The sequence below is a fragment of the Podarcis tiliguerta genome (genome assembly GCF_965153285.1).
Source record: "Podarcis tiliguerta genome assembly, chromosome: 3".
NCBI classification, from domain to species: domain Eukaryota; kingdom Metazoa; phylum Chordata; class Lepidosauria; order Squamata; family Lacertidae; genus Podarcis; species Podarcis tiliguerta.
Genome location: NC_139536.1, coordinates 44,725,262 through 44,749,823, shown reverse-complemented (window position 1 = coordinate 44,749,823; position 24,562 = coordinate 44,725,262). Strand labels below are relative to the sequence as shown.

General features: G+C 41.6%; 1 protein-coding gene across 1 annotated transcript; it reads left to right on the top strand.

The window, feature by feature from the left end:
* Positions 1-356: 356 nt before the first annotated feature.
* Positions 357-24,186, top strand: GPR137B (G protein-coupled receptor 137B). The gene is made up of 7 exons (XM_083432291.1): positions 357-863; positions 10,765-10,814; positions 15,000-15,222; positions 18,356-18,503; positions 20,216-20,340; positions 22,218-22,342; positions 23,273-24,186. Exons 1-7 carry the CDS (start codon positions 492-494, stop codon positions 23,382-23,384), a joined length of 1,155 nt encoding a protein of 384 aa, XP_083288417.1. The 5' UTR covers positions 357-491; the 3' UTR covers positions 23,385-24,186.
* Positions 24,187-24,562: the final 376 nt, after the last annotated feature.

Below are 24,562 nucleotides of genomic sequence, written 5' to 3'. Positions count from 1 at the left end.
CCGTTCTCCCACCCCAGAAACACTCCTCTTTGCCATACACAAGGATGCTAAAACTCCCAGCTTTCCCTAACTTAGCTTGGGCCAAACCAGACGAGGCAGCACAGATGCCTGTAACTTCAGTACAAAAAAACAACTAGGGAGGGGAGCGGGGAATTGCACAAATCAAAATTTAGAGCCCGGTTTGTTTTAAGCATTTGTTCTTTAAAGAGATAGCGTCGTTTAACTCCGGGCGGACCACCGGCGAATGGGCAGGAGGCGGTTTCAATTGAAGGCACGCCGAGATCGGCTTTTCTGAGTGGCTGCTTGTCAAATGCTGACAGAGGCAGTCCTCATGAATCACTCCGGATTGTGATCATGTGCTGCAAGCCCTCGGTGAGCCGCCAAAGAGGAAGTGCGGCTTGTTTTCTTGCTCGGAGTTCCTCTGCTGTAGGAAGATGAGAGGAGGAGGAGGAGGAGGAGGCAGCCGAAGCAGGAGGCCAAGTTAGCCGGGGATGGAAGCCCTCGAGTGGAGGAGCTCCCTGGCCAACGACACCTTCCCCTCCACTCTGAGCCCCGCGGTGCCTCCCTATGTGAAGCTGGGGCTGACCATTGCCTACACGGTCTTTTATTCGCTCCTCTTCGTCTTCATCTACATCCAGCTCTGGCTGGTCCTTCACTACCGGCACAAGAGGCTCAGCTACCAGACGGTCTTTCTGTTCCTCTGCCTGCTCTGGGCGTCGCTTCGGACGGTGCTCTTCTCCTTTTACTTCAGAGACTTTGTCACGGCCAATTCTCTCAGCCCTTTCGCCTTCTGGCTGCTTTACTGCTTCCCCGTGTGCCTCCAGTTTTTTACACTGACACTGATGAATCTTTACTTCACTCAGGTAAGGAAATGGCCAGGTCTGGATTGTGCCCGGATTGTTGGTTTTTTGAGGGTGGCATTCAACTAAGTTGTACATGCAGAAGTCATTCAGAAAGTCTTAGCTTTGAAATGGATGGACATGACTAAGTTATTAATTTAAGTGGGCCTACTCTGAGTAAAAGGTAGTTGAATCCCACCAGAGCACAAAAAGAGAGTTTCTCTGTTGTCTCTGAATCTCAGGGAGTGGGAGAAGCAAAGATAGGATTCCTCATGCCTAGGAGCTTAGCATTGAATGAAATACCATAAGACAACCTTGTTCGGTTAGTAAACTATCATGCAACTTGTCGTGCTTTTTCATACACCGAGAGCCATGTTACTTTTACACAAACCTTTGTTGCACACTTGTAGTAGTCAGTAGAAGTTGTCCTTGTATTGGATATGTGGGGGATACTTTAAAAACCCAGCCTGAAATGCTTAAGCCGATCCTCAAATAGATCCTGATAAGGAAAGGAAAAAGGAGGGAGGGAAACTGCTTCCTCATCAAACTAAGCAGGTCATCTGATTTTTACCAACAAAACAAAGTAAGGTTTTGCAACTCACACATGTTGTCTGTTCAGCAAAGCGTCTGGGTCTCAGCTCTGTGATATCACTGCCATAGAGATGGGTTAGTATTTATAAAGCTAGCTATCAAGAGATCCAAATCTCTCTGGCCATTTATTTTGATTGCAAGAGTTATTTCTGTTTTGATTTCGGTCCTGTCAAGTGAAAACTTATGCAAAAGTATCTGCAGGAAAATTCTTTCAGAGAACTGGTGTAGCGCAAGGGTTAAGAATGGAAGCAATGAGCCTGCTCTTTTTTACCTCAGCCAGGAACTTGCTAGATGGCCTTAGGCAAACCTCTCACTGTTTTCTCAACCTCAGTTCACCTTCAGGCCTATTTTGCAGGACTGTTGTTTAGGGCTAGTGAAAGAAATGCATGTGAAGTGAGCTTTAAATACTTGAAATGCACTAATGCTAAGCATTATTACTAATACCATTGAGCAATTTGATCATTTGGACCAAATATTTAGTACTAAACAATATTTTACTTTTCTTTTTTCTTTATATACAAACACAAGCAGGAAATATAAAATTATCAGCCTTTTAAAGAAGCTGCGCAGAGCAGCTGCAATATTTTATTAAAAATGCCATACAATGCAAAGTTTCTACAGGCTTTGAAATCTCAACACATTTGGGATATTATTATTATTATTATTATTATTATTAATTTATTATTTATACCCCGCCCATCTGGCTGAGTTTCCCCAGCCACTCTGGGTGACTCCCAATCAAGTATTAAAAACAATACAGCATTAAATATTAAAAACTTCCCTAAACAGGGCTGCCTTCAAATGTCTTTTAAAAATAGGATAGCTGCTTATTTCCTTGACATCTGATGGGAGGGCATTCCACAGGGTGGGCGCCACTACCGAGAAGGCCCTCTACCTGGTTCCCTGTAACCTCATTCTTGCAAAGATGGAACCGCCAGAAGGCCCTCGGTGCTGGATCTCAGTGTCTGGGCTGAATGAAGGGGGTGGAGACGCTCCTTCAGGTATACAGAACCGAGGAACTCACTGAATGGCTTGTGCAGTGTTCCTTTACATGCTCACTTGGAACAAAACCCCCACTGACTTCAGTGGAGCTTATATGTGCATAGGATCAAAACTTTATATTATATGTTATGTATAATATAATGTAACATTATTTATTTTTTAATTGCAGTTATTTAAATACCTCCTTCCAGGATACAAATCCTTCCAAAGCAGATTATAAGTAACATAAAATTACATTTTTGAAAAACAGAAAAAGCCTGCAAGTCTTTTGTTAAATGCAGATGAGATATTATACTGATGAATTTAAAAGAAGTAGCACACAAAAGCTAAAACACTTTTGCACACCACCCCAATCTCTGAGCAGTGCGAGTTTCCAGGGCTTCCAGGCACTTATCAAGGGTTTGTGTTTCCTTTAGGAATGGAGGACAGTAGAGTCTGTGGTATATAACACATATATACAACCTGAGCCTATGATGGAGGGGTTCATAGGATTAATGCCCTGAAAGGGCATTGTTTCTGCTTGGATTCCAGCAGAAATCAGGCATGGCTCTTTCTCCAGGTTGTTGCTTTTCTTCTGCAACACTCTGCCATAACTCTGCCTTTGCCTGTTGAGGGAGGGGCTCCCACCCATTTGCAGTCTGAACCCTTTAATCTCCCATCAGCTCATCAGGAAGCTAGCTTTGCTATCTCCAGAGTTTAGACCGTTTGATTAGCTTTTAACACTTGCTAGATGCACGAATCTGAGGAGTCTGGCCTACAGCTTAGCACCCCAATATCATAACAATAAATTTGTGGCAGATTTTGCTTGTACAGAAAAGCCCCCAATAATACTAATAAAAGAAGAGTTGAGAAAATAGGTCAACCTTTGAAGGAGAACTACATAAAAGAATTGCAAGATCCATGGTAATAAATCACACAGAGGCTGCAATCCTGTGCACAGTTGAAAGTAATCTCCACTAAATACAATAGGGGTTGATTCTGAGGAAACAATACCCTATTTGAGTGGATGCTTCAGATTCTCTACAGGAGGTGGCAAGTTTGGCTTGTAATTCAGCATGTTGTCAAAGGGTGCCCTGTTAAAATCACTTCTACGTTGTCACAGAAGACAAGCAAGGGCAAGTGTGGAAAGGGAGGAGAAGAGATCACTCTGTCCAGAGGCAACTTTCACCCAAATAAAAATAAGAAAGGCTTCAGATTGGTTATGCCTCACCATGCATAACACCCAGCCTCTTGGGTGTGAAGGAAAGTTACTGAATACTAGCAAAAAAATATAAGTTTGTAGCTGAACATGTTGTAAAGAGAAAGCCCATAATATTAATTAGGATAGCTGAGCAGGAGAAATACATTAGGTAATCGGTTGAAATTATGCCAGTAAACTAAAACATGTACAAAGCACTGGCAAAACAAGAGGCTATCTTGGACCTCATAGTACAGCTTTTGCCAGCCCGCCAGTTGTTTTGGGCTAAAACTCCCATCAAGGCTGGCTGGGGTTGATGCCAATGTCCACAACAGGTGGAGGGCAGCAGGTTGGCATGTTAGTAGCATGTTAACAGCAACCGCAAGCAGAGGAGCTGAAACCTCCTCCACTTTTTGGTGCTTTTTTCAAAGTAGGAGAGATGGTGCCATCTGTTTTATCAGTATTTGCCAGCATTGTAAACTTGGGGAAATGGAGGACAGGTCTGGTCTGTCACATAATTGCTTGGATAGCTGGGCTGGATTCAAACAGTGACTGGCCCAAGGTTACCTGGTTAACTTTATGGACTTGAACTAAGGTATCTCCAGCCAAAGTCCAACTATGGAATTTGATGCCACAAGACGTAATAGTGGGCACCATCTAGGATGATTTTTTCAAGTGTTTGGACGATTTCATGGAGGGTTAAGGCAGCTACTAGCCAGAAAAGTTACATACAGTACTATCTTCTACGGTATGTTGGAGTAGTATGCCTCCTAATATCAGGCGCTGGGAAATCATAGGTGGGGCTAGTATTGTTGTGCTCAAGGCTTCCAGAGGCATCTTTTTGGCCACTGTGAAAAAAGGATGCTGGACAAATTACATCTTTGGTGTGATCCAACAGGGCTTTTCATGTTCATAGGATTCTAATCCAATGGGTATTTCTGCTCTTTGAGACATTGCAATAAAAAAAATGGATTGCCTGCATTTTGGGGCTCTCTTGTGGGTGTGGCTCTGTTATGGGGGTTGTAATTATGAGTTCCTTTAGTACGCGGGTAGTGCTGTGGTCTAAATCACTGAGCCTCTTGGGCTTGCCAATCAGAAGGTCGGCTGTTCAAATCCCCACAGCGGGGTGAGCTCCCGTTGCTCGGTCCCAGCTCCTGCCAACCTAGCAGTTCGAAAGCACACCCAAAAGTGCAAGTAGATTAATAGGTACCACTCCTGTGGGAAGATAAACGGTGTTTCCGTGTGCTGCTCTGGTTCCGGTGTTCCTTTGTTCCAGAAGCAGCTTAGTCATGCTGGCCACTTGACCAAGAAAAACTGTCTGCGGAGCAGTCAAACATCAGCTCCCTCGGCCTGTAAATCGAGATGAGCGCCGCAACCCCAGAGTCGTCTGCTACTGGAATTAACTGTCAGAAGTCCTTTACCTTTTTGGTACAGCAGCCCACTAGTCCAAATTTACTTGGTATGATTAGCCATAGATTTATTATCACATGAATTTTGGACCGTAGGTTTTTGGCAGCCATTCGTTTTGTGCATTTTAAAGTTTGCCGATTTCATAACCATTACTTAAGCCATCCAAGAAGAATTTTACCATAAATCCCTATTAATGTGGAATTTGTTAGAATGTTTATAGTGCTTACATAGTTATTCACTGTTGTGCTTATGGGAATGTAAGAATAACAACCATCTGATTAAAGGATATTGCTTCACAAGCTATAAAAAAATCATTCTGAACACGTATGATTACGTAAGTGTGCCGTTTGTTAAGGGCATTGAGAGTTATTACGAGACCCCTGTGTCCCTTGCAGAGCAACAGTTCCCAGAGTGGTTTAACAGGAAACCCTGTGAGAGGACTAAGGCTCTCCTAACAATCACAGATAGTGGGAAGGACAAAAGCCAGAGCTGAGAGTTAGCAGTGATGTGGACCAGAAGCAAGCAGAGAAAGAGAGCCATGCCTGATTTCTGCTGCAATCCAAGGCTGCAGCTATGGGAGAAATAATAGCCTTTTTGGGTGTTGATGCTGTGGACCCCTCCATCATAGGCTCAGGTTGTGTATATGTGTAAATGAACCATATATCACAAAGTATCTACTGCACTTCATTTCCAAAAAGAAACATGAACCCTGGGTAAGTGCTTGGACCCCCTGGAATCTTGCAGCATTCAGAGGTTGGGGTGGCGTGCAACACTGGTGTCAAAAGTCTGGATACGTGTTTTCTGGAGGAGGGCCAATGAGCAAGGTGTGTCTTGAGTCAAGATGGATGGAGGAACAGCAGCATTCCTGGAGCTGTTCAGGTTGATGCTCTGGCAGCAAATCTAGCAACAGGTGGAGCAGCAGAGCCAGCAGCTTGAGCAAATTATCCAGCAGCGAGACCAGGATGGGTGAGAAGGCTCTGTGGAAAGGAAAGTGTGACTCCATGCGAGGTGAGGGCCCTGCCAGATGAGACTCTACATGGGGTTGAAAGTGACCCAGGAGCACACAGATGGAAGGGGTGGCCAAAGAGATCCAGAGTGTGGATGGGCAGGACTGCAAGCAGTCAATAGCTGAAGGCAAGGGGGCAGAAGGGGTGCAGCAGGAGGAATTGGATGTGCTCCCATGAGAGGTGGTAGGCTCTCCTTCCCTGGAGGTTTTAAAGCAGAGGTGGAATGTACACCTGTTATGTATGATCCAGCTAACATTCCATCATTGCAGGGGGTTAGACTAGATGACCCTCCTGGTCCCTTCCAACTCTATGATTCTATAAAGACACCACAGTCTCCACTGTGCCTCATTTCCAAAAGGAAACACAGACCCTGCTTAAGCGCCTCGAACCCCTGGAATCTTGCACTGCTCAGAGATCAGGGTGGCATGCAACAGTAATATGCCAACAAAACAAAAAGTTGTAAGAGGAATTCATCATACCAGTTAAGGATTAAAGTAATAATTATTTTGGTTTTACTTTACTTGTGGGTCCACAAGCTGGGAAACACGGCTCTAGTGCAAATCCTTCAGAGTCTCTTCTTGCAAACTTTTCAGGATGGAACCAGATGTTTTCCAAATATGTGTCTTTGTTGGTAGGGAGGGTTTGGAACTTTCTGCCCTTCTCATTTTTCCTTGCAACCCCAGCCTCCATTACTCCCCCTCCCCAAATAATTATATTTATAGTTTTGGAGCCATTGGGCTGGGTTAAGAGCTTGGGGGGTGCTGGGGGGGATGAGAGAGAAAAGCTGGAAGAGATGAAAATTCACTCCTGCCTGCCACTTCTCTCCTGTAAATTCCCTGTTTCACCCCCATATTAGGTTTAGAAATGGAATGGAACTCCATTTTTGCTGCGTAATATGCCTTTCCACTCTGAGTCATAGTGCTTCAACAAGTCACTCCCATACAAAACACTGGATTTATTCTCAAAGGAACAGTTATCTTGATCCATTGGGTGAGATTCACTGCATAATACAGCTTTCTAATTAAGAACAAAATTGCATAACCCGTCTAAGGATTTTATCCTTAAATAGTCTAAGATGAAGGAGCAAAGTATGGGGCAGAGGGAGGCCTTTTGATTCATCCCCCCATGGCTTTGTTTTGGTCTACTAGCCTAAGGAAATTGTCTGTCTGTCTGTCTGTCTGTCTCACACATGGAGAGAGAGAGAGAGAGAGAGAGAGAGAGAGAGAGAGGTGTGTGTGTGTGTTAACCTATCTTTGTGATATCCAGAATTGCCACAACTAGGCCTGATTTAAATATTATAAGCCTGGAGAGGAGGAGCTTGCCCACGTGGTGCAGCACATGCCAGGCAATTCCTTTTAATCTGATCCTCCTCACCCACTACACATGCAACAGAGGGCTCTGTAAGTGTAGGCAGGTCCTATGTTGCCATGCTAATGAGTCAGAGCCCAGTTTAAATGCAACACTGGGTGTATGCAATAATGCTTGAGTTACATTCTTCCTGTTCACCCAGTGTACATTTTATTGGGTCTTAGATATGCAATAAAGGGTACCCTAACTGGAGCAGTGTCCTAAAGGCTGCTGATTTCAAAGTGAATGGTTTTTGTTTCCTGCTCAGCGTTTAGTCTCTTTCAGCTTGGCTAGTGATCGTGAGGCCAGGGACGTGATTAGAAGGTCAGCGGTTCGAATCCCCACGACGGGATGAGCTCCCGTTGTTCAGTCCCAGCTCCTGCCCACCTAGCAGTTCGAAAGCACGTCAAGTGCAAGTAGATAAATAGGTACCGCTCCGGCGGGAAGGTAAATGGTGTTTCCGTGCGCTGCTCTGGTTCGCCAGAAGCGGCTTGCTTAGTCATGCTGGCCACATGACCCGGAAGCTGTACGCCAGCTCCCTAGGCCAATAAAGTGAGATGAGCGCCGCAACCCCAGAGTTGTCCACGACTGGACCTAACGGTCAGGGGTCCCTTTACCTTTAGTGATGCTGAGATTTCTCTGTCTTCTCTTGTCATGTGTAGCTTTTCCTCTTGGCTCTCAAAATGTATCTGCTTTCAGGCTGTGTTTTACACGTAGTTAATACGGAATGTGGCCGATACTCAGCACAAAGGGTGCTTTCATATATGAAGTATGAATGGCCTCTGTAGCTCCCTCACTTGCAAATGCCATTGGAAAGTCGATGCAGAAGCAAGAGTGAAAGAGAGACATTTGTCATGTAAATGAACATTCTGGTCTATGTAGTTTTTACATTTGGATTATATATCATTTATGTTAAGTCTTGTGTATCAAAACACCCTTTTGAGAGAAAAGTTTGAAGCCATAAGGGGATTAATGATTCCCACCCATGAATAATTCTCCAATTCATTTCAGAAGGAATATGAAATAAGATACAATCCTGTCAATTACTATCTGTATTATTTGTATATACAGTGGCCACAGTTTGTGTGTTTTGTGTGTTTTTGTAATTCTGTCTTGTATGCACCTTTCCTTGCACAGGTTTACATTCACTGATCACTTTCATTTTATTGTCAGTTGTGTTCTTGTGACATAGGTATGTGAAGTGTTGTTTCCACATCCTGATTAGTTCAGTGATCTTCACAGGGGAAAAGAAAAAAAACGTTGAATAGAGTAAACAAGCCATCTGTGTATTCTTATCAGTTGTGTTTGCAACACTTGGAATTATGATGATTCCATCAGGGTAATCACATCTTTGACTTTTCAATGCTTATCCTCAAAGAGAAGTTAGCAAAGGTATTTCAAAGACATGCCTAGAAACAAGAAATAAGAATGCAAATCGGTTCAGGAAAATTCTTTCTGTAAGTATTCCTAACACATGTTTATACCATGGCCAACACATACTGGTATTTGATGCTGAAAAGACTCATTGTTAAGATGTAATCTACCAGATGGAGCTGAAAATCTTTACAACTTTAAGCAATTTGATTGTTTGTGCCAGCCATATTTAAGCTTACTTTATGGGACTGCAAACCCTGCTTTTCATTTTGGTACAAAGAAACTGAAGGCTAGTTTGCTGCCCTAGGATATGGTAGAGGGTGCTATCCTGTCACCAGTGTTTTAAAATCAGATTCAGCTGTCAGTCTGGTCAGCTTTTATATGTGGAATAGAGGAACCACCATCTTGTCTTTCACATCAGGCTTGCGCCACCCTGCCACCCACTATTTCTCAGCCTGGCCTGCCTCACAGGGATAAAATAGGGGAAAGACACCCTTTATGTTTTGGAGCCTAAGCAAATAGCATATTGTGTATCTACACAAGATGGGGCAATTATAAGTATCAATGGCCATTGTTTGGTGTTTACATCACCATATGAGTGCAAGAGAAGACATGCATACTTTTTCCAAGTGTTTGCTTATTCTACTTCCTGCCTCCCGGTTTAACATTGGAGAGCCACGCTCTTTTTACAGGTGTGCTTAGGCTTGGACTATTGAGATTAGCTGTGAGCACCACATTTTTACAAGGATGAAAACAAAATGGGGGTGAATTAGAGGATAGTGATGAATATGAGTAACAAGTTTGGAACATATTAGCAAGTTTGTAGCATGTGGAAAAGGTTAAGAGGAAGTGGCACAGAATATATTTAGATCAGAAAAAAATGGGGAATGTGCCAGTTCTCAGGTCTTTATGCATCCAGGTCTTTAAACACACTTTCTAGTGAGTAAAGTAAGCCCTAGTGAATAAGCTGGGACTTGCTTCTGACTTGCATAGAACTGCACTGTTAAAGGCTTCTATTTCGAACAGCGGAAGGGAACCCGTCTGCTGGACTGCAGCTCCCATAATCTCTGATCATTGGACTATAGTAGACTGATGGGAGATGGGATCCAACAACATCTGGAGGTTCCCCACCCCTGGTTTATATTAAGTGTTTTTCTACTAGGGCTCCTTAGGGATGTTCACACATTACAATAGAAGAAGATAGATATGTACTATATAATTCCAATACAGTTGTTTGACTCCTGTCCCCATCACTCCTAACCATTGCCTGATGGATACCACATTGGCTACTCCTGCTGTTAAGTATTTAGTAGGTACCTACTTTAACCCTGACTCCACTATTTTCTACCATGTGTCCACCTGGTGTGGAGACACAGACTGAGGGGAACCACAGTGATCTCAGCTGCTTCTTCATATCTGCAGTTTACACAAAGTTAACAAGAAGGATGTTTAATCATTTCACCTGTTACAGTGTGAAAGTGGGCACATGCTAAATATATATCAGGCACTTGCTTTTTCTACTTTTATGTGTAAAACAGCCTAGAAAAAGGACAATAAGCAACTGGGTTTCAGCCAAGCAGGCTGAAATTGGTCATCAGGAAATACCTATGTTCTGTAAAAGCAGCTGAGCAATGGGAAATCAACTTACTTGGGATGTGATAGAGGGCTCATCCATACCATCATTTAATGTGTCAAGTGAGCTTCATGTGCTTCCATATGACATTCTGCTCTTTGTTCTCCTTTTTGGAGGATCTCAGGTACTGGAAATTCCAGACAAAGGGACTGGAAAGTGCGGGAAAGCAGTGATTTGGAGAACATGATATAGACAATGGAGATACAGGAAGCTTAGTATCCACATTAAACAACAGTGTTCCCAGTCCCACAGCCCAGCAAACTTCAATGAATAAGCCAAGCCTGCTCAGCAAAGGCCCATCTCTATTAAAGGGACAAGAGAGTGTTAACAATATTTGAAGCTTCAATTGTGTAAGTATAATATGCACTTTCATTTTTATTACAGGTGATTTTCAAAGCTAAATCAAAATACTCACCAGAACTACTTAAATACAGGTAAGAAACACCTTTCCTGTAATGAATAAAAGGAAAAACAACCGTTCATTGCTGGCTGGGCCATATTGTAATTCATCTCCATAGGAACTGTATTCACCTACTGAAAGAAGTAATAATTACATTGCAACATTTTCTTGAGAGTTTTAGTGATTCTAAGGCACACTTTAGTCTGTTTATTGTTGGCATTCATCTGTCTCGAGAGACCATGGAGTGCACCTCTGGGAATGAAGTTAAACCACTAGAGAATCACAGTGCCTGTTGTGGCTCCAGAGAATGGTAGCTTGTAACTGCTATCTCCTGCACTGTTTTTGCTGTGTTAGTAGCACCAAAGTAGCACAAGCCTGGGCTGTGTGTATGGAGGTCCTGGGCTGCCCAGATGACAAGAGCCCCCTCCCGGCCTTGCTGATGTGGTCCAAAGGAAAGCAGACCAATACGTTTGGCACCAGCTTAAATGCAGGAGTTGCTGGAAGAAGGTGTGCAAGACACCATCCCACCATCTTAGGGACTCCACTCCTGAATTGTGTAGGGTTTGTTTCTTAGCCTTCTCTTCTCCCGAAGGGATCCTGCAACGTAGCAGGTAACACTTTAGCCTACCGTGCTTTGAAATAAGTGTTGGGCTTTTCTTTATGCATAGTATGTGCAAGCAACAGCAATGAACATGAGAGGACTGGAGTTAAATCTTGAAGGCCCTGAAATGCCCACATAAGGATTTTTTAGGCTACCACGAGTCTTGCCTCAGAATCAGGATGCCTTGCTTTTCCATGTCATGCCACTTTTCTCACCCTGTGCCAGGATTCATTAGGGAGGATCCTAGTAGAAGCTGAGAGCCTGGGGAGAGCTTTTACACATAACACCTGGTCATATGCCGTTGTTAAGACTCAGGAAAGACAGGAGGGAACCAAGAAGTTGCTTGCATTGAAGCTGCAGTTAATGTGCTCCAGGTTTACCTCTCCAAGTGCACAACCCCCTTGGAAGTGGGGTAGGGTATCTGTAGCCCTTCATTTGTTGTTGGACTACAGTGCATGCCTGTAGCAAAATAGATATGTGTGCATTGATCACCATTTGTTAAACATAGGTATGAAACATGAAAGGTGTAGAGTGTTTTCCAACTTGAAAATATCCACGGGTAGAGGTTGCCTTGACTTTCCTTCATGAGAGGCAACTGTGGTTCTGTTTCTCTGAGCAAACATGGTAAAGTAAGAAAACCTTCCGTTTCTGTATTTGACAGGAGTGTTTTTAATTCATGGCTTAAGCATATTGTTTGGATGTGTTCACAAACACATGTTGTACTCTGCCTCTCCCTACAAGAGTTTTGAAAGTGTGCGATGCTTAATCAGATTTCCATGGAACAAGTTCACAGGCTGTGGTTACTGTGCAACCATTTAACTACTTACTTTCCGAAGTACAAATGCTGCAATCTGTTCAGTTTCAGCAAAGAATGCCACTTTTTTAGTACATTTAAAACAGATTGCTGTTTTTATTTCTATATCTCGCCTTCTGATGAGTGCAAGGTGGCATAGGTAGGTCTCCCCACCACCAAATTTATCTTCACAGCAACCCTGTGAGGTAGGTAAGGCTGAGAGTAAGTGATAGGCTTGCGATTCATGAGCTTCATGGCTGAGTGGAGCTTTGAACCCTGGTCTCCTAGGTCCCAGTCCAACACACTAACCAGGGGTAGACTTTGGTAATATGGTACCCTGAGTGAGGTCAAAATTTGGTGTACCCCGCTCCAAATATTTATTATTTTCACAATAATTACTTTGAGTACTTTGATTAGCTACCATAATAATAATAATAATAAATAATAATAATAATAATAATAAATTACTACTACCACTACTATGTGCCCCCTTGGCTCAGCACCCTGTGCAGGGAAACCTCCTGCAACACCCTAAATTTGGCACGGCTATAACCACTACACCACACTGGTTCTGTAGGGTGTTGGACCGGATTGCCTTCAAGGTAACTTTCCACTCCAACAACCTTTGGTTCTCTGTGGGTAATTTGAATCTATGGTGATCAAGTGACGTTTATAAATGGCAATAATGTCAGTTGCTAAATACTACTACTTTACCAAACGTCGTCGTGCAGAAACTTTAATAATGGCTTATCATGTACTGCACACATGGCAGCATTTGCAGTGGGGAGTGAGCAGGCACCTGGTGGGCGAATGACAGTGAGATGTTGAACACAAGAGTCCTGTGTGCTGCATGGCCTGTACTGCTAGACTCCTGTCCTCAAGTGAAATGGAGAACTTGGTCCCATCACCAGTGTTGCAGTGGGATTCCACTGCCACTTTGGTTGACTTCTGTACATGGAATTGTGTGTTTTGGCGGGTGGTGGGCAATCTTCTCCTTTGCCTCAGGCAGCAAAATGTATTAAACCAACTTGTATACACACCTTTAAAGCACATTTGCCTCCTCAAATAATTCTGAGTATTGTAGCTTGTTAAGAGTTGCTGAGAATTGTAACTGTGAGGTGTAAGCTACAGTGTCCAGAATTATTTGTGAGAAAGAGTGTGCTTCAAAGGTATGGGGTGTGCCTTAAGCTAAGGAACTATTTTGTCATGGAGAAACAATGAAGAGTTTCATAGCACCTTAAAGACTAGCAAATTTATTTATGGCATAGCTTTCAGGTCTCCAGTTCCCTTCATCAGACATGACAAGTTTTATCTTGAGTTACAAGGGTGAGCATGGGGGGTGGGGGTGGAGAAGAGGAGAGTTACAGATTGTAAGATCAGAAGGAAATTAATTGTTGAAAAAAGGAGCTTCAAAGGAAGATTACATCATGAAACCATTGAATTACAATGAATCTACCAAAAGATTCATTGCTATCACTTGTGGCCTGAATTTTAAAAAGGAAAATCACACAGCATGAACTAATTAGTTTACCAATGCCAGGATGTCTGTGTTTTAAACAATTGCTTTGTCACTGGTAGCTGTTAATAACATAACTATCACCACCTGTACTTTCTGCAATTAATTTCCTTCTGACCTCAATGTTTACAATCCCCATCCCACGAAGCCATGTGCCTATACAGTATTCCTATAACTCGGGATAAAATTTCATGCATCTGATGAAGTAGACTGTAGTCCACAAAAGCTGGCCATTTACACTGTTATGTACAGCCCAATCTCTGAGCGGAGAGAGATTTCAAGGGTGCAGATCATCCTTTGAGTTGGGTTTCCTTGGAACGAAGATCATTGGAGACTATCATGTCTTTTATTTACACTGAGCATAAGATGGGAGAGCTCACAGCCTCAACTCTCCAACAGATCTTCAAACAGTGAAGTCTCTGTGTGTTTCCAGCTCCAAAGGTGACTAGAACAGACTGGCTCCTGGCCTACCCTTTGACTACACCCAGGATGATATCGCCACCTGCCAAGTGAGGGTGGGAGGCCTGTTCCCTACTTTTGGAAACATCATTACCTAGTCATTTCTATGGCAGCACACCTGTATTTGGCCAACTCTTTTTAGTCGAGCAAAAAGATGCTTAACAGACTTGCCTGTGGCCATTAACAAAGAAACTGGTTTGACCACTTCTACAGAATCCCATCATACAGATACAGAACCACGGGCTTGGTGAGGACCCAAATATTATTTATTATTATGTCTGTCCTGCCCCTCTCAAAAAACCCGGGGCAGCAAACATCAAAAAGTTAAAATTATGCAATTTAAGCTAAAATACAATTAATTTTTTTTAAAATGAAAAACCATCTAAAAACATGTAAAATCATTTAGAACATACCTCCCAGTTACTAATTTCAAGCTTGCTGTGGCCAATTTTACTCAGCTATCAAATGCCTGGGTAAACAGGAATGTATTTAAGTATACATTCAGTATAGGGTGGTATACTAAACAAACAAACAACCAACCTCTGAAAGTCAATGAGAGAGATGCACCTTTCTCACCTTATGAGGGACAGCATTGTATAAATGAGGAACCACCACTGAGGAGACCCTGTCCCAGATGCCATCTATACCACCACCACCACCCCAGTCCTATAAAAGGACATTTGTTAGGTACCATAAAACTCTTCATTGCTTATGTGCGACAGACTAACACGGCTACTCCTCTAGAAATTGTAGTGGAAGGTATATATTCTTGGATAATCTTGTGCATTTTATCAGTACTTACTAAAAAGGTAATCGTTTAAAAAGCAATGGTTTCCTTCTCCCCATTTAGGTTGCCTCTTTATCTCGTGTCATTTGTTGTCAGTCTACTTTTCCTCCTGGTGAATCTAACGTGTGCCATACTTGTGAGAATAGAGAATTCAGAAAGGAAGATCATTGTATTGATCCGGGTTGCTATAAACGACTCATTGTTTGTGCTATGTGCCATCTCGCTCTCCATTTGTCTCTACAAGATTTCCAAGATGTCCTTAGCAAATATTTACTTGGAATCCAAGGTAAAGTACAACTTCAGACATTTGTACAACTTCTGGGGGAATTGTATCTTTGTGAGGAAAAGTGAGTGGTATATGTTGAAGAACAAGGCCCCATACATTTAAAGCAGTATCATATCACTTCAAACAGACATGGTTTCCCCCAAGGAAGTATCTCTAGTTCTGTCCCCACAGTATGTGACTCATGAGAGAAAAACCCACTGTTTTTTTCTATTAAGTCAATATGAATTTATGTTCATTTTATTAGCTTTAGGCTGCAGTCCTTTGCACACATACCAGGGAGTAAGTGCCATTGAATGCAGTGGGCCTTACCTCTCTCTGATGCCGCTCCCCTCATTGCCTAATGGTAGAAGAAGGCTATTTGCTTTCCCTTTTGCAACAGTGGAATTAGGCTCAGAAACAACATTGTCCTTGGGTGTTTATGTTTTTACCTCAATTCTTGCCTTTCCCCCATTAGTTGGGGAAAGTGCTAGGGATTCAGTAAAACAAAATTCATAATATAAATCTTCTCAGTTCGTTGCAGTAGCAAAGGTTATGGGCAGCTGTCTCCCTTCCTTCTCTTCATTTCCCCTCTCTTCTTTCAGTGTTCCCACTTGTCTCTTTTTATTCGGATGTCGGCATTCCATCCCATGGGTATTTAATAGTCTGATGAGCATACCTGCTTTCCTTCCTGATCAAGACCCACCAAGACTCATATTTGGGAACTTTTAGAAAAATGTCTCTTGTTCCGCCAGACAAATGCCACAGGCTGACTTCTTGTTCTGTGTTGGTGCTAGTCCTTCATGCCGATTTAGTTTCCTATGGTAATTTGGTTATTTTAAAGAATTTTATATAATTATTTAATGTGCTTAGTCTCCCTTTAATAACCCCAATTGAACACGGTGGGGCTTCCTTCCAAGTAAACATTGCTTGCTAGGATTGATTTGCTACTGTGCAATCCTATACATTTTTGATCAGGAATAAGTACTATCAATTTTTTCCTAGGAAAGTGTGCACTGGATTGCAAATCTTCAGCATAGATGTTACTGCTTTGCTGTGACTTCTGGGAAATAAGGGTGGGGCTTGTCTGTGAAAATTACCTCATGAAACCACCCTGTGGTGACTTGGGCACAGCACACTCTTTTCCAATGCAATTTCCATTGCCCCCTCTCATTGCTTGTGCCTGTTTCTGTTAGGACAAACAGTACGGTCCCAGGACATGTTTTGAGGTACATAAGGCCTGCATCTTGCAGAAGCTAAACAAGTTTGGGTATGTTAAGTGCCTGATCAGGAGAGTATCTTGGGTTCCATGATGGAAGAAAGGCAGGATATAATTGGAAAAGAAAAAAATATGAATAATCAAACTGAAAAACAGATTCACAGATAGTTAATTTCCTCTTCCAAAAACCTTAGCCCAGGGGTCAGCAAACTTTTTCAGCAGGGGCCTGGTCCACTGTCCCTCAGACATTGTGGGGGGCTAGACTATATTTTGAAAAAAAATGAACGAATTCCTATGCCCCACAAATAACCCAGAGATGCATTTTAAAGGACACATTCCACTCATGTAAAAACACGCTGATTCTCGGACCGTCCGCAGGCCAGATTTAGAAGGCGATTGGGCCGGATCCGGGCCCCGGGCCTTAGTTTGCCTACTCATGCCTTAGCCTGACTGAGTTATGGTTGGGTAGTTAAGGATAAGAAATCCATGTTTAGTAATGTTACAATGTATATCTTTTCTTTAAACAATTACTGCCACATTTAAATAGGTTCACTGCTTTATTGGATTCTATTTTGCATACATATTATGTGTCAGCACTCCTGTATAAATAATTCAGAGTGGCACTGCAGCTGGTTGAAATAATCTACCACCATACTCAAATGTCCTGGTATCACATCAGTGCATTTCAGCACAAAAAGTAACAAATCAGGGATTTGGGGTCATAATACCACAAGTGGTAAATCTGTCAGATATTTGGAATATACTGTGTTTGCTCTTGCACACATGCAATTTGGAAAGTGATATTTTGGATATTACTTCAGCAGAAGCACAACATAGCAATGATCCTTTTTTTGCGGGATTTCTGTTTGGTTTTCTTCCTTCAGTCATGACACAGAAATCTACAGCAATCAATGAACTGGCTGCACAGGGACTGACACATACACCTTTCCTCCATGGGGCTTAGGGCTGGGTTCATGGGTGAGGGCTACACCCTTCCCAACAACATTGTGAGTGAGGTAGGTAAGGCTGTGCATGTCTGGGCCACGGCTGTTCAGAGAGCTTCATGAGCTGAACGAGGACTCAAATCCAAATCCATATAAGATCTTGGGAAGCATGGGTGTTTATTAGGTTAGAGAAACTGCAGTGTAAAAGGCCACATAAAACTGCTCTGTCTCAGTTGGTTAATTTGGGGAAATACCATACTGAAAACGCCAGCTATATAGTTCCATTTTTAGACTTGGTTGTAATAGGATGGGAAGTTTTATTTCAGCTTGTTCCTCCCAGACTACCATAGCAACAACATTTTATCTCTAATGCAAATATGTACATAGCAATGATTTCCTCTTTTAAGTGTCGTCTGCTGTGTGTAAACTGTCCCACCACAGCTTTCGTGATCCTTTTTCCTACACTTCTTGATTTCAGTTCCTTTAATAATGCCACAAGCCCTTGGATCAGCAAAGTGTCATGTGCTTATTTAAATGTTCTTGGTTCAGACAGACAGCTTTTTAAGATGTGCTTAAATCTTGGAAATTAGACTAGATGGGAATGAAATCTCAAATACTAGAAAGATATATCATCTTAGATCCAACCCAACATATAAACAAACAAAAGTTGGTCTATAAGAGAGGCTGTGATCCTGTGCACACTTTCTTGGGACTGAATTCCACTGAACATGATAGGACTTCTTACTTAATAACAATGCATAGTATGGCACTGAATTATTATGAGAACTCAGCTGCAGAATGTGGGTAAGTATGAGCACTGTTCATCTGACAGTACTAAAACAAACTGTAGATTTAAGCAAAACAACATCTGGGATGGTCCTAAGTAACTTGATGTCCAGCTATGCTATTCTCCTAGAATCATGGCATTTCAGTGCTCACTTTCCAAGCCCAAATTCAAGTATACTAAGATGTGTGTATTTAATCTCTCCTTTAGGGTTCATCCGTATGCCAGTTAACTACTGTAGGAGTGATTGTTATACTGCTTTATACATCAAGAGCCTGTTACAACCTGTTCATTTTATCGTTTTCTCAAAGCAAGAATTCTTTTGATTACGACTGGTACAATGTATCTGATCAGGCAAGTACAGTACTTTCCTGTGATATCAAGATTAAAATCATTATTGCACTGATATTTCACTGCATAAAAGGAACGACCCTCTCCAGCCATTTATCCGACATGCATTGCAATTAATAATAATTTGCCACAAAGGGTTCTGCTCACGTCAGGCTGTGTTCGGTCTGCAAGGTAAGAACTTTTTGTGCAGATCTATATGTAAGCTTTTAGATATCAAAGTTTTGTAACCTTAAAAAAAAGAGGCTACAGAAGCTTAGCTGCAGAGCCATTTATATGTAGGACTCATTTATATGTATTTTGTAGTCCAGGAATGTGATATAAGGAGGAGAGTAAGGCAGTATAACCACTTTGTCCTGCAGAAAAATAATGAACTTATCTTGAGGAAACTTACCATGTGCATCTGCCTGGTTTTGGCATGATGACTTCATAAAAAAATAACCCATGGAAAAGCCTTAAGAAAGCTTTCCTTTTAGGCTATAAGAAGCTCTATCTGCCCCAAGTCTTAAGTCCAATTGGGCTTTTGATTTTACAGATTTCGCTAGAGCTACTCTTGTAATTAAATCATCACAGGATGCCCAACCAAGTATTAGCAGCAGCAGCACGGTGCAAGGTTCATTTGGCTCATAGGCAGAAAAGGAAGAGCTGCACTTGCCTGCGCCTTTCACATTTTTTAAAACGAAGCAACTGGCATGCTTTCAAGTGACACATTGAATATCACATGTAGTTTAGCCCCAATTGTGATTCATTCCGAGAAATCCAGAACCAGGTCAGTTTATCCACGAGTGACTCATGGGTATAACCCTTCCAGCGTGACTAAGAACTAGGCCAAAACTGCACACTGTGTCTCTCATGTTATAAGTACATAAGTACCGTATTTTTCGCCCTATAGGACGCACTGGCCCATAGGACGCATCTCCTTTTATGGGGGGGAAATGAATAAAAAAAAAATTATCCCCCCCCCCCACAGCCCCCAGAACAGGCTGCTATCGGCAAGCCTTGCGAGCCCGGGGCAACTCCCACCGGGCTCGCAAGGCTTGCGGACACCTGCGCGAATCACGGGGCGCCCTCTGGAGGGCGCCCCATGCTCCAGGCAGCAGTTTGCTATCCGCAGGACTCCCGCAGGGCTCCCTAGGCTGCGGATATCTTCCTGAAGCGCGGGGCGTTCTGCTTCAGCGCGCCCCACGCTCCGGGAAGCAGGCTGCTATCCGCAGCCTAGGGAGCCCTGCGGGAACTGCCCAGGCTCCCCAGGCTTGCTGATAGCTTCCTGAAGCCCCATAGGACGCACACAGATTTCCCCTTCATTTTTGGAGGGGGAAAAGTGCGTCCTATGGGGCGAAAAATACGGTACATATAAGTACAGCTTGTGGAAGAGTCCATCTACCTAGTTCCACATGTTTAAATGCCCTCTGGTCATGGCATCCTGACTAGTGGGATCTGCTGGTCAGAAAATCCCTCTGAAACCTACCTGCCTTTCATAGAAGCTGGTTCTTTGTTTATTTAGGCCAAGAAAATTGTAGATGCATCTAGGCCATCTCTGATGCCCAGAGATGTATTTTATGCAGTTGATTTTCACAGAGAGTGGTGAAAGAGTTGCATTTCTGCATGCAGAAGTGTTTTCCTTATGCATTTTGCAATAGATAGAGGTTGTGGGGTTGCTAGCAAATGCTGAATCTAGTTGTACATCTAATACATATTTAACTTTAATTTTGCAACAGGCAGATTTGAAATGTCAGTTGGGTGATGCTGGATATGTTGTATTTGGAGTAATCCTGTTTGTATGGGAACTTCTGCCCACATCCTTAGTGGTGTTCTTCTTCCGTGTCCGAAACCCTACAAAAGACCTAGTAAGTTATATTTTCCCCACATTCAACATATGCCCACTTCTTGATATTCTGTTTTTTTTTAAAAGGAAATGCCTCTCCTGTCCTAGCAATGTCACGTGTCCCTTCTAAAATCTGAGTGCACACATTTATTGATCAATACAGACATCACCCTTTGTTTTTGCATAATTATTCTTCCGCTCAGCCCATTCTGCTCTAGAGTCATTAAAGGCAATTATTTCCTGATGTTAGGGGCTCTCAGCTTTGGGGGAAGGTGGCACAGGGTTGTTGGCTCAAAATATCTGGATTGGAAATATTTATGATACGGAAGGATTTGCTTGCCTCATTCTCGATTTATTGTGACTCACTATTAAATCATTTAAGAATTCATCTTTTTAAAGTTACATTTAAAGCAGACGTTTGCAAAATGTTACAAAGGAGAGGGGACAGATCAGTTTATAGTGCTTCACTTTATTTAAACCAGATTCTTGTTTTACATACTTGTGTTCCAAAATCTTTGTTTGTAACTGATGTGGCATTTTTTAAATTATTTTTTTGGTATTTCCCCAGGCTGGAAAATTAGGGAAATACACAAAAACATTTGTTTTTAAAATCAAAGGTTCTTAAAAAATTAAGATAAAATTGAAAAAATATCATTTTCTCATCTTCAAATCAAATCCTAAAGATTAGCCTCCATAACCATATTAGAATGCCGGCTACCTCCTCCCACCATAAGGCTCTTACAAGATGCATCCCTTGCTTTGTTTATCATTGAGCCTAATGAAGCATTATGGAGAATTCTAAAGCTTGCGTACTGTTTTGTGATACTTTTTGGGCCAACCACAGTATCTCCCAAATATGGATTTTGGAATTGGATATTCTGGAAATGAGCCACTAGAGGGGAGTAATAGCCAAAAAAAAATAGTAATACATTGTACTATATATGTGACTGGAAGTTTATATAAGTACATAGCAGAGCTTTGTTAACAGGGAATTAAATGACGGTTTAAATTGCAATAGAGACTCCTTTGACTAAGTTTGTATTACTTTATATCTTATTTAAAGAAGATCCTCATAATTTAATTATTATTTTTCTCATGACACTATACGGTTCACAATGTGAGACACTGGGTGAAAAATGGTTTCCTCTCAAATCTAAGATGACAAAATAATGCCAAGCTAAGCCAGTTTCTTCATGATAACAATGAGCAAATATAATTCTATGACCATTTTAGTATGCTTTTTTTTAAAAAAAAAAATGACCATACTGGTATTGTGAGCAACCTAATAATAGCTGTTGACTAAAAGACCAGTTGGTAGAGCATGCAACTGTTAATCTTGGGATTGTGCAACATTGAGCAAAAAATTCCTGCATTTCAGGTGGTTGGACTAGATGACTCTTGTGGTCTCTTCCAACCCTACAATTCTCTGATTCTATTAATTTGGGCCCCTGTATTTAGTTTGGGACATTAGAGTTCAAAAAGAAATTGCAAAGATTCAATGTCAAATCAGATAACAAAAGACAAGATAATTTGGGTATGTCTCAATGGAGAATGGGTGGCTTGTTAAATCAGAGTGTAAATTAGAACAGATAAGCCAGATCATTTGCTTACTAATGATACTCGCATTATGCTTTGGAAACTTTGCAAGACTTAACTTTATATTGTCTGTTCCTGTTCGCTCCCATCATTTCCCTCCAAGCAAAAGGAGAAGGAACAGAGGCTATATTCAGAAACGTTTACCAGAAGGCCAGCATGTAAATGAGTGCACAGAAATGTGAGACAGGATAGGAAAAAAGTGATTAGAATTCTCTGCATTTCTCTTTAAAGACAGACGCCAAATCACAAAACTCGGCAACGGGAAATTGGTGCAATGCAAAATAACTTCTCTTTCATCCCTAGACAAACCCAGGGATAGTACCAACTCATGCGTTCAGTCCAAGATCTTATTTCTTTGACAATCCTCGCAGATACGACAGTGATGATGATCTAGCATGGAGTATATCACCGCACAGTATACATGGCAGGTGAGGCAAACTGATGAACAGAGCCAAAGGGAATTGTGTCCAGTTGTGGCAGAATTCTAGCTTTGGTAGCTTCTGTGACCTGAGCAGAGGTAATTTTCAGAATTTTCCCCTTTCTCCTGGGGAGGGGCACAAGGGCTTACAGAGAGAAGGAGTAATTAGCCTAGGCTACTTTAAAGAGCCTTCTGTCAGCAGAGGGACACAATTGTACAACACCCTTTAATTTCAAGGGGGACCTATTGATTTCAAATGTTCTACTTGGCTGTATTATGCCCAGTATTCTGCCACAACAACAATTTATTCTTTATAGTATTCTGCCACGCTTCTGTGACGCCTAGCTTCTATCACTCAAGTTTACGTGTGATTCTAATCTCTTTCTGTATACTCCAAGGAAATTTGAGTTTCATTCCCCAATGCCCCACATTATTAAATTGTACAGGACTGGGAGACACCAGACGAACAGGAATTACTTCCTACAATTCATTATTCTACACAAAGCTGGGAAGACAACCAGCTAAACAGGTTATAAATGCCACAAACATGCAGAGAAGTTATTGTTGGAATCTTTATTAATGTGTCTCATCAAAATATGTTGCGTGTAAATGAAAGTTGTACTCAGATTTAGTTTCCAGTACAATTGGGGATTGTCAGCATAGAACTCTTGATGACCTGGATTAACAGCTAAGTATAAAATTTAAGCCAAGCCACAGTGTTATGTTCTTGTGTGATCCTATGCCCCTCTAGCAAATTCCTTTCTAGCTGCAGCAGGAATTCATTCCAGGAACCACAGGATTGCAGCAAACATGTCTGCACAATTCCTTGAACCAAAGGCTGTCTAGTGCCTGCTTAGAACTTCACAGGAACACATGACCTGAAGTATTGTTTATCGCCTATATTTTACCAAGTTAATTTCTCTTTAATTTTGTTTTATAGTTTCTCCCCCGATTACTATGACTGGGGACATCAAACCAACAGCTTTATACCTCACATTGGATCCTTGCAGCAGGATTATACAACAGTGATAGAACGACCAAGCCCTATGTAGCACCAAACCAATGTTGATTTAAAAAAATCAACATCAGTAATAAGGCACAAGTTACAGGGGCAATAGCATGGCCCATGGAAAAACATAGGAGTAAAAACAAGCTATAGGTTTACTTAGTTAAACCATACAGGTTTACCATAATTATATTTTCATTCCAATATGTCTTGCTTAGGATGTGATCTTGCAAAGATTTGCACATGTACTTTAATTATACATAGGAGCACTCCTACTGAAGTCACTGTGTCTCCTTTTATAATGAAGACAAAATACAGAGGTGTTATTACAGACTGCAGCCTAAGAGAAAATATTTGTATTCTGTATTATCTATTTTTATGTTGGAAAACTACTGCTATAAATTTATAGCCCTTTTCTTATATTGTCACTGTTTATATGTACAGAAGTAGTTTTGTGTCTCATGTTGTAATGTATTCAGTAGGATATGATGATGATGATGATGATGAGTTGTGACCATCATACAAACTATTTTGGCAATGTGGATATAAAAACATTTTAAAAATACTCCTAGTTCTAACAAAACGTTCATTATAAAAAGTCTAATATTACTTGATGCATGTATGGAATGGATGACATGTAAGTATTGCCAATTGTGATTAATGAGAAACTGCTAATTTTATATTCGGTTTCTTGGGATCCTACCATGAGGAAAGAATAGACATAAAATAAAAAGCTTCCACGATACCTATGAGCTCAGCATTTGATAGGAGTTCATCATTTGATATAAGCAAACAACAGATCTGTATGTAAGCTTAAGAATAAACACTGTCCAAGTCTTAATAGAAAACCAAGTTTTATTAGTATTTATCACTGTATATAGTCCAGAGTCCATTTTTTACCAGTATAAGATATCTGTCCAACATTAATTATTACTTGTGTTTGTCATTTCCAATTACTAGCCATGGCTCTGCAAATATTTTTCATGAGTCAGCTGAACACCAAGTGACCATCTAAAGATCAGGTGCCAAATTCAGTTCTTTGCCTTTTATTGGTAATCCAGGCTTCATTTACATTTTCTGTTCAAAGTTGCAGGTACATTGGCGCAAACTACATTGTATATCTGAACAATGACACTTTTAGACAGCATATGAAAAGTGCAAGGCCCATTTTTGAGAAGAGAGGGCAAATGGGGTGGGGTAATCTTTGTCCCTCATTTGGGAGAA

Coding starts and splice junctions, on each gene's coding strand:
- GPR137B (XM_083432291.1), top strand. CDS start 492: ATGGAAGCCCTCGAGTGGAGGAGCTCCCTGGCCAACGACACCTTCCCC. Junction 864..10,764: donor TGAATCTTTACTTCACTCAG/GTAAGGAAATGG, acceptor TTTTTATTACAG/GTGATTTTCAAAGCTAAATC. Junction 18,504..20,215: donor CAATGTATCTGATCAGGCAA/GTACAGTACTTT, acceptor TGCAACAGGCAG/ATTTGAAATGTCAGTTGGGT.